This window comes from Orbicella franksi, chromosome 3 (assembly GCF_964199315.1).
Source record: "Orbicella franksi chromosome 3, jaOrbFran1.1, whole genome shotgun sequence".
In the NCBI taxonomy this organism is placed as follows: Eukaryota; Metazoa; Cnidaria; class Anthozoa; order Scleractinia; family Merulinidae; genus Orbicella; species Orbicella franksi.
The window spans coordinates 30,815,065-30,834,229 of NC_138147.1; the positions used below are offsets into that span (position 1 = coordinate 30,815,065).

At 36.4% G+C, this 19,165-nt stretch overlaps 1 protein-coding gene across 3 annotated transcripts; it reads left to right on the forward strand.

Annotated features, from left to right (window-relative positions):
* The first annotated feature begins 424 nt into the window (after positions 1-424).
* LOC145481963 (protein kinase C iota type-like) lies at positions 425-18,631 on the forward strand. Of its 3 annotated transcripts, XM_081460546.1 has the most exons (22): positions 425-510; positions 1,168-1,307; positions 1,732-1,927; positions 2,356-2,477; positions 4,550-4,639; positions 4,807-4,857; positions 9,288-9,373; positions 9,669-9,719; positions 10,147-10,227; positions 10,611-10,707; positions 11,160-11,326; positions 11,541-11,612; positions 12,698-12,795; positions 12,916-13,002; positions 13,284-13,333; positions 13,443-13,528; positions 13,660-13,747; positions 13,912-14,037; positions 14,530-14,609; positions 15,809-15,898; positions 16,295-16,410; positions 16,787-18,631. In XM_081460546.1, the coding sequence occupies exons 1-22, from the start codon at positions 458-460 to the stop codon at positions 16,872-16,874; spliced, it is 2,115 nt and encodes a 704-aa protein (XP_081316672.1). In that variant the 5' UTR covers positions 425-457; the 3' UTR covers positions 16,875-18,631. The 3 variants fall into 3 exon arrangements, with proteins under 3 accessions (XP_081316672.1, XP_081316671.1, XP_081316673.1); XM_081460545.1 differs by having other exon boundaries at positions 494-1,307; XM_081460547.1 differs by lacking the exons at positions 425-510; positions 1,168-1,307; positions 1,732-1,927 and adding an exon at positions 1,940-2,244.
* The last annotated feature ends 534 nt before the right edge of the window (positions 18,632-19,165 follow it).

Genomic DNA, 19,165 nt, shown 5'->3' on the forward strand with positions numbered 1-19,165 from the left:
CCCTATGTCTTGTTTAATTTCTTCTTGTCACGTAGCAACCTGCATGCATGTAACCCCCACACCCTGACGCGAAGGACGGCCACGAGGGCAAGCCATTTTCGCTATTTTTATTTACAATAGTTTTGTTCTCCAAAGTGATGCGTTTAGCTCTTTAACTAGTTTTAAAAAAGAAGTCACTCGCATCTACATAAATGGGTCATCTCGATCGATTTCTCTCTATTCAAATCAAAATATATTCAATTTATTATTTATACAAAAATGAAAACTTGTCATCTGTAAGCCAGACATGACCACATAATCACTAATGAGGCACTACTCATTTGAAAGTCAAATTCTCTTTTTAAAGAGGTGATGTAATTCATTATTTTGGTCTATTATTCACAACACGTTTTAAAATCATTCAAAATTTAAAACGCTTTTTAAAACACTACCGGAAACTTTGAAATGGGAGCAGTCAATGAATTTTCGATGGTCACTTGAGTTAAAACTCTGGTTTCAGATATTTCACAGGTATGTTGTCTCAATATTGAGAAAGGCTATAAGAACTGCTAGAGATGCTATTTACTGAGAATTATTCAGAACTTCACCTGCTGTATTCAACAAATATTTCTTCGAACGTAACCCTATGGGAGTATTGTGTCGGCGACTTGCAGAACAATTCCTAGGCTCGGACCGTTTCAAGATCCCACTTGTAAAATTAATTCGTTTACTTCGCAATGCTTCCTCAAGTGTCTTTCAATTTCAAGCAAACAAACATTTTTACACTCAGTCTTGTGTGAAACTGAAAAATGTCATTTTAAGCGACGAAAACATCAGTTTAAAATACCGCGTGCTTCGATGTTGTGTAAGAACTTCGATTCATCTGTATTTACGAACTTGTTTGCATGGAATTAACGAAAAAGCTCTAACGAAATTTGAAACTTTTTCCATCCCGGAAGCGGAAAATTGCTCAGTTTATCCTGTAAAATCCCCAAATCAAAACGATGTTTTCTTTATTGCTGTCAACCATTCACCAAATTTGGCGCGAAAATTATCCCAGAAAGTGACTTCTCGCGTGATGAGAACATGCAATGTTTTTGAGAGGTTGCTACTCTTTCGAACACCCTTCGACGTTTCTTTCGGCCTAAAAACAGTGGTTTTGTCTCAGGTGTACTTTTTTCATGTCAGGAATTCGACCATGACTGAACTCAGCCTGAACTGTTTACATGTCGGTGTGACTTCAGCGGGTAAGAATGTTTACCCAGTATGCAACACGTGGGAAGAGTCTGCAAGCAGTGCCGATGATATCACTGCTGAAAATTTTGAAGGTAAAAAACTCTTCAAAATAAATTAGATAGGGTTGATAATACAGCTTTCTATCTAGTTTTAAAGGAGTTTCTTTTAAGAATCTGCTTATTGTAAAATAAAAGTACACGATCACCAGAAATTCGCCTTTAATTTTATGTATTCTGTTTGTGACAGCTTTTTTTAATCGAGCCCCCTGAAAGCCAGAACCCCTATCCCCCAAACAAAGAGAAAATGCCGACTTTTTGATCATCAAAATATCGAAATCAGCAATTCCGTTCCCCATCTTGGAGTCACTTACTTGTAAATATATACTTGACTTTATATTTAACATACTTTCTCTCTTAATTGAACGAAAAATTAAGACAGTTAGGTCTAAAATGTCTCATCGTATTAATTAATTAATTAATTAATTAATTAATTAATTAATTAATTAATATCAACCAGGAGCTGATCCGTGTATCCTGACTGGCTACCGTGAGATGCAACCTGTCGATGAAGGGTGTGGCGGTGAACAAGTGGAATCCCTGGAGGAGGGGTGCGGGGAAGAAGAGCACATCCCGATCGTAGAAAATCACGAACTGAGCTTTATGTATCCAGCAGTACGACGGTTTTCCGTCAACCTACTCGCAATTTTTGAGGGGTAAGAAGTTTTGCTCTGCAGTCGCTTTCTACCTTTACCAATGCTTCACTTACGACGTTGTGTTAGAATCCGTGGTGTGTAACCTCTAGTTGCTCGCCCGCGGAAAGGAATGTCACGTGATCGGGTGTAAATTCCTAAGAGATGTGTTGCAGGAAACGTATTTTTTGTAGTCACAGAAAGCCTAATTTGCTCAGAATTTACCGCAAAACGGTTTCCGCTGAGGAGTTTATGCACGATCCTTGATTATTTTCACCACTGTGATCTATGCCAGCCATGAATTCAATAGAGATGGTGGCCGTAAAAGCGGCTTATAACGGGTGGGTTAGCACGCTTGTGCGGTGTATTTTCGTCTATTATGCCGACGCCGAAATTCATACAGTTTCGTTTCACTTGTCGTCAAGCTTAATTGATGTTTTCCATTATTTCAGCACTATTATGGTTTTGTCAATGGAGACTAGAATAACCCTGGAAAAATTTTGCGATGACATGCGAGATATCTTCAAGTTTGGAGGAGACGACGACTTCACCATGAAATGGCTAGATGAAGAAGGTTAGTAACCATCGAAGTGTCTCTCGAAATTATAATTACTTTCCCGTTTCTAAATCAGGATTTATTGATACGCTACCGATCGCATCACTTTAAATTTGCCCTGCACGGCTTCTAATCATTTTATAAAAACATTTACGTGGAATCAAGCTGAGGTTTTCGAAGCTTAATAATAAGCTAAACTCATGTATCTTTGTAAATAAACATTTTCCTTCTACATGCAATCATTTCCGATTCCTCGATGTTAGAGCTCTGAATAAGCTTAACGTCTATTCATGAGCCTAAAAATACGGAGAAACGATATTTCTCAATGGAATTCAGTGATTGAGATTTTTTGCGCGCAATTTAAGTGTAATGTGATGTAAGGAAAACATTCTTAATTAAGACAGCTTTGCAAATTTGAAAATGATTGATAAGGTACCTCTAAAATGACGTTACATTAGTTATATTTTCTCTCAACCAGCTCAACCAACATTTTGTAATTAGCACTGTTAATTCAAATCGAAATACATGTAAGACAAAAATACATGTAGAGTTTTTAGAATGTCTTGATTTATTTAATTGATTGTGACAAATTCTCACAACAATTACAGTGATAGATGTATTGAGAACTGTAATGAGATTTTGTATGTTGACATCAGGACTTGTTGAATATGCATTGTGTGGTATATTTGTCTGCACCACAATTTTTCTTATCACAAATTAATAAGGCAAAAGTTCTTAAATATAATTGCATATTCAAACAGCTGCATCTGTGTGAAGATTGGCTCTTGTATCATGTCTACACATCTAATGCATTTTGATTTCGGTATTTTCATTGACACATTTTTGCTTATCACCCACACTGATATGAAGGGACTCAGGCTCCGTCCACATGTATCCGGATATTTTTGAATCCGCACCTTTTCCTTTCCGGATTAAAAAATTTCCCCGTCCACACATTGCGTATTCAGATCAAATTCGCCTGTCCACATGCATCTGATGGTATCCAGATTCACTCTAGAGAAACTAGGCCTACACATTGTGCTGCCATATTGGTTTATTGTTCGGTAAGAGACTGGACACGATTTTGCTACGTTATCAGATTCGAAAATATCCAGATTCACCGTCCACACATTATTGAATTCGTTGCACATTTATTTTGTTTCCACTCTGGAGAGCGGATTCAAAAACATCTGGATTCGCTGCCGAATTCGCCGGACGCGTGTGGATGGAAGCCATATCCAGAAAGAAAACGTTGTGGATTCAAAAATATCTGGATACGTGTGGACGGGACCTCAGTTTTCAGAAGTCTACACTCTGGACATTCTGGACAGTGTTGTTAAATGTATACATGTTAGATGAAAAATATGCAGCTCAGGTGCAGTGACCATATACTGTCCTAATTACGTTGCTCGAATTTTCCTGTCTGAAGGTGGACACCCTTTCCTTTTGAACACCTTGTAAACTAACATACAGTTGTATAACATACTGTACATTATACTTTTCTATGTTTTGATTCATGAAACTGTTCCTTGCAAACATGGGCAGGAGCCTCTTAAAATAAACATTCCCTTGGGGGAGGGGGGGGGGGGTTTGCCTCCCAAATCCCCATAGTGGCCTGCACCTTCCGGTAGTTCGGCACTCGATTGACTGTCTTTTCAGACAGTGTTTTAATACTCCACGAAAAATGCATGCCAAAGTACGCTCCTGAAATGGTGAGCATTTTCAATCAAATCAGTATGTATACATGATAACACATTCAGTGAAAATCCTTATAATTTAATATTAGTGAAACAAGGTGTTAGTCAAACAATAGAATTGTTGGAGGGATTTTTGAGGTCTGTAGATGAGCAGAAGTTTTCCTGCACCCTTTACTCTAGTACTTCCGACCCTACCCTCCCTTCCCCCACACTCTCACCTTTGGCTAAACCAAAGTATTATACATGTAATGCTATAGTGAAACTGCAACATTACATTGTATAACAGGTGCCCCATCTCCCCCCATCTCCCTCTCCCCCCCCCCCCTAACCTCCCTGACTGATATTTTCGAGATTATTGAAATCCATTTGTAAATGTATTTTTGCTAACTTCAGGTGACCCATGCACCATTTCATGTCAAGAAGAACTTGATGAAGCAATAAGATTATATGAGCTAAACAGGGACTCTGAGCTTGTCATTCATTGTAAGTGATAAATTCTGATCTTGGTTAATTTTGATTTGATTGTGTGTTGAAATATGTATTTGCCAACCTCAGTACAGCTGTGATGCTTTCATTTGAGTTAGAAAAGCAGAATTTTGGTCAGAGATATTTCTTCAAGTGAAAGAACACTGTCTGTTATTTTTCTGCAGTGTTTAAAGGAATTCCAGATGAACCAGGCCGACTCTGTGATGGGGAAACAAGTAAGTGACATATGACATATGACAATAAAAAGATAACTTCTTCCACTCTTCCATGAGTTGAGATTAAAGGCTGGTTTTTAGTTGTGATGAAGTCATAGTCAGGGTCTTAATCAAAGGTGCAGAGGGACACATGTACCACCTAGTGAAAATCAAACAAACAGAGTCAGAAGCAGAGTATGAATTCTGCTTATGAGTCAGTTGCTTATGATCCAGTAAAAACTACATGTACATTGTCAGAGTTGGAAGCAGAAGTGGAAGAATAAACCAATCACAATGCTCAATTCCAGACCTTGTGATTGGTTGGTTCTTTTGCTTCTGCTTCCAACTCCAACAATCTAGTTTTCATTGGATCATAAAAGATGAAGTCATGAATGGAATCAGAAGAAATGGAAATGTTCTGATTCTTTGACTTTGATTCCTCTGAGTTATGATTCCAATTTTTGATTTTTACTTGGTCAAATGGGGCCTCCCATTCCGTCGCTAGAGAAAACCAGCCTAAATAGTATCAATCACTCCATGTACATGTGTATGTACTCAAACATTTAAAAGACAGGTCTGTACAAATAAAGTAGAGTTCAGTTACTGTAATAATGTATGGTTACAAGCACGGCTCAGTTTCTCATGTATGGTGTAGAGGCCCCCATGGCATAGCCACCTTAGTTTATATTATGTGGTTGTAAAGAAATTATGTACATGTAACCATTTCATGGAGATCACTGGAAATTCCAAGGGGTAAGGGGGCCCTTGAGGTCAAATAAAGGAAAGTATCAACCTTCACTGGAATTTCCATCTCTTGGCTAGGGATTAATAGTTTTTTCCTGGTTCAGGAAAACTCTTGGTCCCAGAGAAACTGGAATTCAGGTGATCTCTACCTCTAAAATGTGGAATCCTTGGTTTGTATTGAGGTTTTGCATGTTGCATGGCAGGAACAAGAGACTCTTTTTCCTACAAGAAGAAATGCTGCTTCTAATGCAAAACATTTTCATTGTTCCTGCCATGCAACATGGCTGCTGTGCAAAACCTGTATTACAGGTTTGAAAATTTTAGAGCAGACTGAGGAAAAAGTTTGGTGTAAAGGTCTCAAAATAAATCACATTTTTCCTTACTTTGTCTAATTTGTATCACAAAACAAAGGAAAATGAAAATCAAACAGGTTTGAAACCATGATTGAATGAAAAATAAATTCAACCCACAATGTGCATTGTAGCAGTTCATGTTATGATGACTGTACTTTTAAATGTTGAGTGGATGGCAGGTAAAAAATTCAGTGAGGTGTGAACACTGAGGTACCAGTTATTGCTGCATTGACTGTTCAAAGCAATGTTATATGAAATGGTTGCCAAACCTTAGATTGCAAAATGAAGCAAAAATGCGATATGCAAATTCATGAATGGCCAGTTGGAAATATATATACATTGTATGAATAAATTTATAATTTATTTAGTATATTTATAAATTCATGAACATTGGAGTACTAATTTATTATAATTTGGTCTGAGTTAGTTTCTTGTACTGTAAGTTATAATCAATTGATAGCGTATAGTTTAGCAAATTAGAAAATAATTTTGTGCAGTTGCAAAACATATCCTAGTTTCTTTTTCATCACTTTGTGCAACATTATTATGCTTGAAGATGCTGTGTAATTTACTAACAGTTGAAAACAGTAGATCTTTCAGTTTATTTTGCATTTCTATGCAGAAATTTACCAAGTTTGTTTTTGTCTGATAACAACATAACTATAATGATAATTATGTCCTAAATGCACTGTTTTTATGTAAAAAACATGAAACAGAATTTTTGTTGACAGAACAAAGTAGGATTAATGTTTTAATTACTATGCATGTAATTTCTTACTCTGTGTAAATTTGTATTCCTTATCGAAAAAAGCAGGAGTCAGAATTCTAATTTTTACAACTTCCTTTTTCTGTGGAAATACATATTAATTTTAAGTGTAACAGTGTTGTGATTGGATCGTGGTTCAGTTATTGTGTAAATACCAGCAGGTCCCATTAATTGTTATGTACAAGACTCGTTTATTTAAATATTTAATCGATATCCATAGTTAATGCCAAGAGGAGAAATTCTACTGGTGCTGTATTGAAAATAAAATTAACTACCAGTATTTTATTGTTTACTGTACATCCACAGTCCTGGTGTGGTTTCGAGATTTTTATTCATAGCTCACAAACTCTGCAGGCAACTTAATGTTAGCAGTTAACATCGCCGAGCAGAACGTTACTAAATTGATAGTCATTAAATGAAGAAGATTTTTTCATGAAAATGGCCAGATTCCAGGGTTTGCAGCTGCCATAATATCCTTGGAATTTGCATGTGTGGGTTCAAATGATAGCTGAATGATGTTCAGTTTGTTTGGGACCTGCTGAGTGACGTAAGGTATAAATTTCACAAATCTCCAAGTACTTCAAGGTATTTCCAGTAATTCAAAGTTTTTCATTTGTGGATTACACTGTCAAGTGGTATTAGTTGCTTGATTTGAGATCTGAGATTCAACCAAGCTGAAGCTGTAAATGGAATCAGACATTTGTTCCATTTCTGGCTTGTTTGGAGCATGTATAGAAGAGGAGGCAGAGAAAGGAAGTCACAAGTTTGGCTTCATCCGCCAGGCGTCTGTTCGCTTCTTCCGATCCATCAAACAAGCCCACAGGAATATTTCTGGAAGCTTGAGTTCTGTGCTCTCGCGGCAAAGCACTGAAACTGAAACTTCATGCTCATCAGAAAAATCCAACAATGCCAGTAAAAACAGGCGCCCCCATTCGGTTGCATTTGGTGAAGAATTCAAAGTGTTCAGCATCCCCACTAGCATAGGTAAACTTCTGTGTATAGATGTAGAGTTTTCTCTCAAACATAAATTTATTTTCTTGTTTAATTTTATTTAGTTTGTATCAGTAGTGTGGTATAGCTAAGTCCTATGAATAGTCGGCTCAACTTTCCACTGTTACAGTACCCTTGGAACGTACTGGTAATTAAGAGCTTTTAAAGATGGACTTTGTGCTATACTTAGCAGTCTTAATTAATAAGCTTTCCTTGCAGAAACTTAAATCAACTTCCGAGTCAAAACATTGTATATTAACTGTACTTATTGGCAGTTTTTTCATCTAAAGTATTTGAATGAGATTTTAATTCTACATTTAGTACAATCCCCACATAACATCTTGTTTATACAGCTGTAATTTATGAAATTATGGTAAAATTATGGAAATTTTGAAATAAGACATTCAAACAGTTTGGAACAGATCTCTGCAGAAGAAAAATTGCGAGAAAATGTCGAACTTATGATTGTGTTGAGAACCTGGGCAACTTTTTAATGTAATGTTTTTGAGACATTTCATATTCTGGCAGTTTCCATATTTTGAATTAAAAAGGTGCAAAACTTTGATCAAAGAAAGAAAATTAAAGGCAAATATTCTTGCAATGTTAGAATCAATTAGAATCAATAATTATAATCAAAGGGAAATCTAGCTACAACATGGTTTGACTGACTGCAAGTACAGGATAGAATTCAATGCCTGACCGAAAATTACTCTGACTTACTAGCCCTGGCTATCAGGAATGCCTTTATTTGCATGCTGTTACTGCTTGACTGAATAATAAGCCAAGGGCATTGGGATTTTTTCTCAGTAATACACACATTGGTCTTGTTGGTACTATTGTAATTTGGTTTTCATATTCCAAAGAGAAGTTTGTCTCATGTTATGTCTGATAAAGTCCAGACGTCATTTATTAATGATTACCATTGTCACTTATTCTACTATTGGGTGAAACATTTCTCTGTGCCTGTAAACTTCCATCGTCTTTTTAATACATATTATCCAAAGTTCAGTCCATGTAAGTAATAATCATATGTCAGTCTGATAGACAAAATTGATCAAAAGTTAGACACTTGAATGCGTTTTATTAGATTTTTCCATCAATACTTAATCTATTTAGTTGACAAAGATATTAGAATGACGAAAGAGGTAGCCAGACATCTTTTAAGTTCCACTCTTTCTGTGAGGATGATATTGTGCATTTTTGGTCAGTATACTTAAAAAATAACAGATGAAATGTCGATGTTTTTTTACAGGCAATTCATCATGCCAAAAGCTTTAAATTTAATAGTATATCTTTATTTGTACTGTATTATTAAAAATACTTCAGTTGGTAAATTTCCTGAAACATGATGATGGAATTAGGTTAGTCACTAGGTAGTAAAAGTGCAGACACGTGTACATGTACCTTTGTCAGAAATGTGTTAAATCTCTTAGTGAAATTTTCCTTTGTGCTAGAACGGATAGTGGTAAGTTTGACTATTCACACATGATGTAGAATTGTTAAGAAAAGTGATATTTGCCGAGCTTTTCATCATGCTTTTTTACTATGCCCTTTTATTAAAATGGTTTTAATTGATAAGTTCTATTTTCAATTCCCAGGAAATATCTACAGACGAGGAGCTAAGAGGTGGAGAAAAATTCATATTGTAAACGGTCATTCTTTTGTGGCGAAGAGATTTAGTAGGGTGTGTATCATTCTTAAGGACATCTTATTTTACAAATAATGCTCTATTGTTTTGTACCTAAGGGATATTTTTGAGCTTGAGAAATATATGATTGACTGTTAGATAAATTTAAAAGTTGTTTTACATTATCTAAATTATCGTAAGATTCTATTTTTTATATGTGATTCCTTCTTTCAGTTACAAGTTCTTAGTGTCCAATTCTTCTTTAGTTATACAGAATTGGAGCTATGTACACATGCAAAACATAAAATAATATGATTATTAATAGTTATTTGACTGTATTTCTTGCTTTCAGCTTGCAGCTTGTTCATTTTGTTCAGATAGAATATGGGGACTTGGAAGACAGGTATGACAATATCTTACTAGGAATTCCACATAGTGTGAGGTCATTGCCTAGACAATGCACTGTAACAATGCACTTAAGAAACAAACAAATTAAAACCCTGCCCTTTTGTTTGCCTTGGGTGTAAAAACTTTGTCTACAGTGTACTCCTTTTGAGTTTTCTTACAATCTGTTACTCTCTGAGTTCTTACTGACCATGGCCAGCATAGTAAAAATATGATGCAGACTGCTTTTTGTCTTCAGACTTTAAGTGAAGACACTGAAACCATGAACACTTTAATGATATTTTTGTGGACATTTTTTTAGTGACCCAAATGCAGGCTCTTCTTTTAACAAGAGTATTAAATATTAACTACATTGACCTACAAGTATTATTATTTGTTAACACTGATTAGAATTTATTTTTCTCCACATTGTTTCAATCATGTAGGGTTACAAATGTCTAGAATGCAAGCTGGTTGTACATAAAAAATGTCACAAGTTGATCAAGATTCAGTGTGGACAACAATTAGTGAGTTACTTTCAAGATAGAACTTTGAAACAACTGTAGTTAGTGTGAAATATTTATAAATCATAATCAACGTATGCAATATAAACAGTCTTTAGTTACCAATTGCTATAATTCCAAAAAATTGTCATAAATTACTTGACTGTTCCACTATTTTTAAATTGGCATGGTACTGTGGTACCATGGTAACATGGTACCTTTTTTAAAGAACATCTACACTCCCTCGATTATGGGAAACAACAAGGCTAGCTTTGAGTTTGGTGGTGGGCTGGCCTTCATAAAATGAAAGCTGCAGCTATAGTGTGAGCTATTTCCTGTACATGATATATAACTACTTGTTGTCCTGTTTCCTTACGGTTGATCATCAATTTTCTCTTCATTTTTAGCATCCACCTGGACAAACAATTCATTCTTCTCTGCCTCCAATTGGGGCCATTGGTACCAAAATACCCCCAGCAGAGGAAGCACCAGGACCCAAACGAAGTAAGTGCATGGCATCCAACATTCACCATGACTTAAATCTATTTGAAGAAAGCATTTGGAATGACTATACATTTGCTTTTTAACATGTCATGATGGCTGCCATGCCAAGCAGGCAATGCAACAATATGGAAGTTTGAAATTTGGCCATTTTGGCCCACGTACATCATCAGCAGAAGTTTGACTTACTTAAAAAAATATTTTTACGTCCATTTTACTCTTGCCATTTGCTAAATATTCTTGACACTTACTGGCATTACATGTACAATGTCTGTTGTCCTCCCGTTTTTTTTATTTTTATTTTTTTAATTTTTTTTTTTGAAATCTTCTCAGCCAGTGAACAACATCCCAGTAAACAGAGAACTGTTACAATTGCAATATTTCCTGTAATAGCAAAAGGTTTGCAATAGGTTTGTTCAAGTTTTCATTCTTACTTTGTATTTGTTGATTACTAGCAAGAAGTGACAGCCCAGCAACTCGTAAGCGTGGTCTTGTCAGTGTAGACTATTCTCAAGGATCCAAGGCAAAGGAGGCATCGTCTGGAAGCAGTTTCTTAATATCCATGAACGACTTCACTCTTCTAAGAGTCATAGGAAGAGGCAGCTATGCTAAAGTACTGTTGGTGAGTGACACCCATTCCCCAAGCTTATATTCTCTTTACTTATTACCATACATTTCTATCATCTTATTTCTGAGAATTTCATCGGTGGTGAACCCTTCACTTTGAACCCCACCCCAGCCCAACCCATCCCCTGGTTCTCACATGGCAGAACTGACACTTGATAAGCTTTTTAAGCTTGGTTAATAATAGCCGTTAACTGTTGTGTTGATTTCAGGTGGAACTAAAGAAAAATAAAAGAATTTATGCCATGAAAGTTGTGAAGAAAGAGCTTGTTAATGATGACGAGGTTTGTTTAAATTGTTCAGTAATAATAGTGTAGAATTGCTGCACAGCGCATTAAGTTTCCAATCAAGAACATTTTGCTTATTTCTTTATTTGTTTATTTATTATTGATTTATTATTAACCGCGCGGCCATGGGCCGAGCGCGGTTCTAGGTTTACCCGTGGTTTATTTTTTTTTTTTTTGTCGGTGACCAGACGCAGACCTCCGCTCGGCCAAACTTTGAGTCACGCAACGTGTGATGTTTTTCCGCCAGAAGCTGTTAAAACATAAATACACGGACAATTTTACGGATATTGTTTTCTTTTTTGTGGGTAAAATATATTTTCTTTACGTTTTATCAAAGCGTTGGATTTAAAGGGAATAATAAATACGCTAAAAAAAGGTATTACGTCAGCCATCTTTCACTTTCGCTACGTGACAAATAAGATCGTGTTTACTTTGCAAGTTTATTTCGGCAGAAGCAACGGTCATTAATTTATTTGTAATTTTGTGAGTATTTCTTGTGGTTTTACGCAAATAAAGTAAATCCTTTGACGGTTTCATCGCAGCCAGTTCATAGATCGGAAGGAAAATTAAATATTTCCAAGCCAAGCAACGAACTTGTCAGAATGTGCAAGGATTACGTCATTGGTAGGGAAATAACCACCGTACTAAAGATAGCCGTGGATAACGCAATTCTTGAATTATGTGACTTGTGTGACTTCTTTGCTAGCCCTTTACTCAAGGGAAAAAACAATTTAATTTAATCGTGATTTTTAAGAAAGAAAGCTGTTGTTAATAGTGTTCGTATCTTCATGCCCATACGTATCCCGAAGAAAGTTCCAGATTAAGACTATTACGTCATCGGAGATTTCACACCGGTTACGACTGATGGTGCAATAATACAGTTTGTGTTGATCAAGTAATGTGGTGTCTACAGTAATCAATGAATCATCAAGGATTGCTTTTGGAATGTACACTGCGTTGCGACTGTAGTGCTAAGAAAAGTTAAATTTTAAAAGCGCGGTTATAAGATCTAACAGATCTTCTTGTTTGCTTTATAATTTTTCAAGTGCTGTGTTTTAACTGATGTGTTGTCTTTTCCTCAGGATATTGACTGGGTTCAAACAGAGAAACATGTTTTTGAACAAGCTTCAAATCACCCTTTTCTGGTTGGACTTCATTCATGCTTCCAAACAGCTAGCAGGTAAAACAAAAAATGAAAAATGTAAAATTAGATGTGTCTCTTCTGGAGTTTTGACAAGTTTCGAGGAGCTTTTAAACCATTTCGACATTTCATTAATCATAATTTGTATGTATTCCCCAGGTTGTTTTTTGTGATTGAGTTTGTGAGTGGTGGTGATCTCATGTATCACATGCAAAGACAGCGAAGATTACCTGAAGACCATGCAAGGTAATAATGGATAGACACACCCACCCACCCACCAACCAACCAACAGATAGACAAACAGACAAGAACAGACAGACAGGCAGGTAGAAAGGTAGGCAGGCAGGCAGGCAGGCAGGCAGACAGACAGACAGGAACAGGCAGAAACACAGTTAATAGTTATATGTGTAATTTCTGTGGCTATCGCAAATACACATGGATGTATTTTATTACTTGTGTACATCTTACTAGTATTTAGTGCGCTTGAATTCTTCATGACAAGTGTTTTTCAAAAATTATATCATCAGGTTTTATTCTGCTGAAATATCCTGTGCCCTCAACTTTTTACATGAAAGAGGTAAGTTCTGTACATACTTGTAATTTTAATAAAGCTTGACATCTGATAATAGCAATGATTACTTGACTTGTTCATTGATTAAAAGTTCATAATAAATCTCTTTTATTAGGTGTTATATATCGGGATCTTAAGCTTGACAATGTGCTACTTGATTCTGATGGTCATGTGAAACTAACAGATTATGGAATGTGTAAAGTAAGTGACCTCAGTCTACAGAAGAATGCATGACGTGTAAATTTAAATTATTTTAATTTGTGCCTAAATAAACATTGCAAATAAAGTTATAATCTTACAAGATGCCTTGAAATTCTGTAATATTATTACAGGAAGGTCTCCGTCCTGGCGACACAACAAGCACATTTTGTGGAACACCAAACTACATTGCTCCTGAAATTCTTAGAGGGGAAGATTATGGTATGGTTGGCTTTATTTGTCGATCCCAACAAACAACATTGATTTGTTTATACCTTGAACCAACTCTCCTACTTGTTGAGAACATGGCCAATTTCACAGCAATCTGTGAGGAAAATTAATACGATACTAAAAACAGTGTATTTCAATCTTTTTACTTCTTGCAGGTTACAGCGTAGACTGGTGGGCACTCGGGGTGTTGATGTTTGAAATGTTAGCTGGAAGGTCACCCTTTGATGTTGTCGGGGGTGCAGAAAATCCAGATCAAAATACTGAGGATTATCTCTTTCAAGGTTTGTATTGCCTCATTCTGTTGAAGCAGCTGTGTTACAGTTTATCTTTCAAAACTTTTTCAAGCATGTCTCAATTTAAATATCCATTGTGCCTAGGTTCCTCCCGTTGAATTAAAATGAAATTAAAAATTTCCTGAGGCTGAATTTGAAGAAGTTTAATATTGGGTTTGTCACAAGGGTCAAGTTTGTGTCCTGGTCTAGGCCTAAAGCATTCCCCAAAGTACTTTCTGTAATTTCATTGTACACCACTCTAGTGGCATTCATCACTGATCAAGGTGGGATTCAAGTACTCTGGCTAAATGAGCTTGGCGCAAGAGCACGAGCGAATTAAGTGTATCCTGGGAATTAAATTCCAATACAAATTGAATTGTTCACAAGAGCCCGATGTGCCGAGTGAATGACGTAATATCAATTTGTAATGGCCTTCCCCTTGATGCGAAACTTTTAGTAAATTTAATCAGCCTAATGGCAGTTGTATTTTCTTTTGTCCAGTTATTCTAGAAAAGCCCATAAGAATTCCTAGGTCACTGTCAGTAAAGGCAGCATCAATTCTCAAAGGTTTCCTTAACAAGGTAAAGCATGTTTATCTGTCAGCAGAAAAATGAGGCAACAGTAGCAAGGCATGTTGTGTTAATGGTATGGTCAGCCCTCATAAGTTAAGTACAATGTAGTGTGCAACAGAGCACATGGCCAGTGAACAAGTGGCAACTACTGAGCATGTTGTAAGATAGTGGTGTGACACTGACTATTTTTTTTGATGTTTTGTTCAAAACGTTTTGGCTCGTGCTTGAGCCTTCATCAGTAAAAAACTAACGTTAGTACGCGTGATTCAAAAAACAGCACATCGAAAACGCGCTGAGGAAAAGTTTGACCGGCCACAATCTGGCACAGTGTACAAAATCAGTTGCACCAACTGCAGTTTTGTATACTACGGTCAAACTGAACGATCACTGAAAACTCGGATTACAGAACACAAAAGGGCTGTTTCTATGTTCGATCATGACTCCGAGATCTCCTGCCATGTACACGAAAACAACCACAAAATGGATTTTGGAAGTGTCGGAGTTGTTGGACACGAGGCTAACTTTCACCAGCGACTCTTCTTGGAAGCTTGAATGTCAATAAAGGATGCGCAATCTGGAAATGACCACATCGCCATCCCAGAAAGCTAGAAGTCTTTGGCACGCGCATAAGTCTCGCGCTACGTTTTCTTGAAACTTCACGCGGAATTTTTCTCAGCGCGCTTTCGACGTGCTGTTTTTTGAATCACGCGTACTAACGTTAGTTTTTCAACTGATGAAGGCTCAAGCACCAGCCGAAACGTCTTGAACAAAACATCAGGAAAAAAAAAGTCAGTGTCAAACCACTATCTTACAGTGTTAGCTCCTGACTACCACTACTTTATTTTTAAACATACTGAGCATGTTAGAGGAACTAGTCCCAGCTAACCTCTCCCTTCCTCGAGTTAAACATGAATAAATAATTTATTCTCATTTACCCTGCAAATTAAATGAAGAGCCAACAAAACTGTGTATGGAAAATGCTAAATTTGGCCAGATACACCAGTACGTGGTTGAATGTGGCCTAACTGGTATGAAAAAAACTGGAGTCCCAAGCTAAATTAATATCAAACGATGGAGAAAAAGGAAGATGAGGTACTTTTAACAAGATATTTGGACATCAGGTTATGCTATCAAGCTAAATGTACAATCTGCATGGTGATTTGCATCAATAAAATCTTTTCTGTCTTCTTTTCTTTCTTGGTCGTTAGAATCCCATTGAGCGTCTAGGTTGTCATCCTCAGACAGGGTTTGCAGATATAACATCACATGTATTTTTCCGGACAGTTGACTGGGAACAGGTATGCAGAAGATTTTCAAACAGGTTCTGTCAAAAGCGTTTTTGTTGTTGTTGTTGTTGTTGTTGTTTGTTTTTGTTTAGTTTTTTCTTTTTTCCCCGCATGTTGAGAGGATTCAAACCTCGTATTTTAAGGTTTAAGTTCCTGGTAATAATTATCTTAGTCTAATTTCTAAACAATACACAGTTTTGCATATTTGTGAACTTTAATCTCGGAAACTCGAATTGGCATGTTTTCTGGACTCTTTGATTCGGCTCAACTTGACTATTGACTTAACTCAATATTAGAACCTTCGACTTGGCAAGTCCTACTCTGTGTCACAGAGAGAAATTTAGGCGTTATGTTTAAACCGTTTTTCAATGTACAACATCATTTTGTTTTGTTTTTTTCTGTTAACAGTTGGAAGCACGACAAGTTCCTCCCCCATTCAAGCCAAGGATTGAAGACCAGTACGGACTGGAAAACTTTGATCCGCAGTTTACAAACGAGCCTGTTCAGCTTACTCCTGATGACCCGTAAGTTATAGCAGCTCTTTAATTTCTTCTTCCTGTCAGGCTCTGGCCACCCTCTGTCCCTTCCTTCCCTCCATCCTACACCCTTCCAGCTATCCCTCCCTCTAGCTGTCCCTCTCTTCCTTCCAGTCGTCCCTCCTTCCCTCGGTCAAAGGAAGGGGTGCGTGGAAAAATATCGTAAGTGACATCTGATAGACTGGAAGATTCTCCTAGCAAATTGCTTTCCACTTCCTTCTATTAAAAAAGGAGAATTTGACATGAGATCAAGGGTCACCATTGTTTTTTTTATCGACACACCCCGTCAAATACTGTCAAATGCAGTTGTTAGTTGTAACAACTCCCTTGCATCACTAATTCACGTTTTTTCCCTCCATGGCAGGAAAATGCTTGAGACCATTGATCAGTCAGAGTTTGAAGGATTTGAATACATTAATCCTCTATTAATGTCCTCAGAAGAGTGTGTATAATGTCTCCAGTTCACGATTGACTACCATTAAACTAGTTTAAATTTTATTATAAAAACCAATGCAGTCATGTTTGACATTACACTAAGAATTTCACGACACAGGTATATCCTACCTGCGACTTTACGTTTGGGTTTGGAAACTGACCGTAATATGATATTGTTAGGGTGTGACCTCTCTTCAGTCGGTAGATAGTTGCAACCTCGTTCCCAGGGTCTTTTTATCTTATCCTGGGGACGAGGTTTAGATAATTGTAGTGCAGTGTCAAAATTAAAATGAACTAGTTTGTAGTGTTAAATAATTTGGTAAGATCTTAAAACAATTCATACTTTCATGGCGACAAAGTTAATGCATAAATAATTTATATGTAGGGTGTTACTTGTTCTCAGATAATATTAATAATATTTTACTTCAGATGGGCTAGCTGCTCTTGATTTTATACAAGCATGAAAACATAAAATGTATTTGTTGGCATTTCTGCTCTTCAACAGAGATTTACTGTTGAAAACGGCTCGAACTTATTGAAGCGATTACAATGAATAAGTTTGATTTGATAATAAAAATATCTGGTGTTAAGTGAAATCACTGCTAAATAAAACAGCTCTATATTGCGCTATGAAAGAAATCAGTAAGTCATTTTAATGATGTACAAAATTAGCTTTGGGTGGTTAGAAACTTCAAAGTTTCAGATCAATTACCAAAAGGGAAGTAAACAACAAAACGAAAAGGGAACATGGATCGCTAAGAATGAGGGAGATTGAGGATTGGGAAAAACGCTAATTTTTTTTCAAAATTTGCGTAGTCTGCAAATGTAGATCCTTTAAAGATAAAGCTTGTATGTAGTCAATGTTACTTGCACTGTTTGAAATTCACATTGTAGTATATTTAAGCCAGATTCATTCAGGTAGGATTAATCACACCATAAACTACTGTGCCAGAAACGATGGCGACTGGTACATTTGTGTCGTGATTCTTAAAGGAGCTCAGTCGCGGCATTTTGAATTATTTTGCCACGCACTAAAATTGCCTTTAAATTGAAGGAAACCTCAAATTAGTAGATTACTAAGATAGAAAAACACCAAAGAGATAATAATAAACCATAAAGAAACATTGATGGTCAGGGATGGATAAGATTGACACGGATTAAAAAACTACGAACCTTTAGCTTTTAAAGATGCACAAACTGTGGCGTAGCTCCTTAAACTGCAAGAAAATCTAAAAACACTCATGAAAATGCACTGAAAAGATCTAAATCAATCAATCTTTATTGCACCCACTCTTGCTAAGAAAAATTGCAATGTTCAGTGAGAATACTAAAAGTATGAATTGGAGTACTAGCTACCTGGAAAAACCAAAAAGACCTCCAACTCATGACCAATCTTGTGAAAATGTATCCATTCGATTTTTTTTAAGGATACATACACTTGACTCTGTTATTCGAATGAGGCGTGCCTTTTGTCAGTAGAAAAATATACACCCAACATCTTTTTCCGTACAGTGGATTAAATGTTTTTAGGTTTAGCATTATCAACGGTAGGTAACAACAAAATTGTTTTTACCTCATCAGTCATTACATAAATTTCTAATAAAGTAATAAATTGTTAGGTTTAAACAATCCCAATGCGGCTCATAAGTATGGTTTTGTTAAGTAGGTAGGTAGAATGTTCAAAGGTTTCGAAATTTATACACTGTACTTGGAAATTGCATTATACTATTTTTATGCTCTAACATATTGTAATAAATTCATTTTGGTGGAATGACTGGGTTGTATCTGTTTCTCTCTTTTAACTTGCCTGAACATTGGCATTTGTGATGCCCTGTGAAGGTTTTAGGATTATGGATTAGTAGGAGTTTAGAGAAGGAATATGGACAAGTAGACCATTTTCTCTTGATATGGATTGTTTGCAACCAAATTTAAAGATTACTGGTTATTTGTGTGAGATTTTAAAATTACTACTTATTACCAAGAGTGAGGTCTTTACGGGAAAATCTCAAACTCGTTATCACTCGGTCAATACGGCAAGGTCTCGTAGATGGTGGAGAATACAAATGAATATATGAAAGATCAAATATTTGAACTGCGGAGAAAGATATGAAGACATGATTGATCATCGCAGTTATGCACACAACTTTTAAAAGCAGTTGTGAAATTAAAGCCTGAAAAAAAATCAGGCTTGAACGTCATGGGTTCGAATCCCGTTCACGCCTAAATTTTTCTTGAGGCTTGTAATTTCACAACTGCTTAAGTTGTGTGCATAACTGCGATGATCAATCATGTCTTCAAATGAGGATTG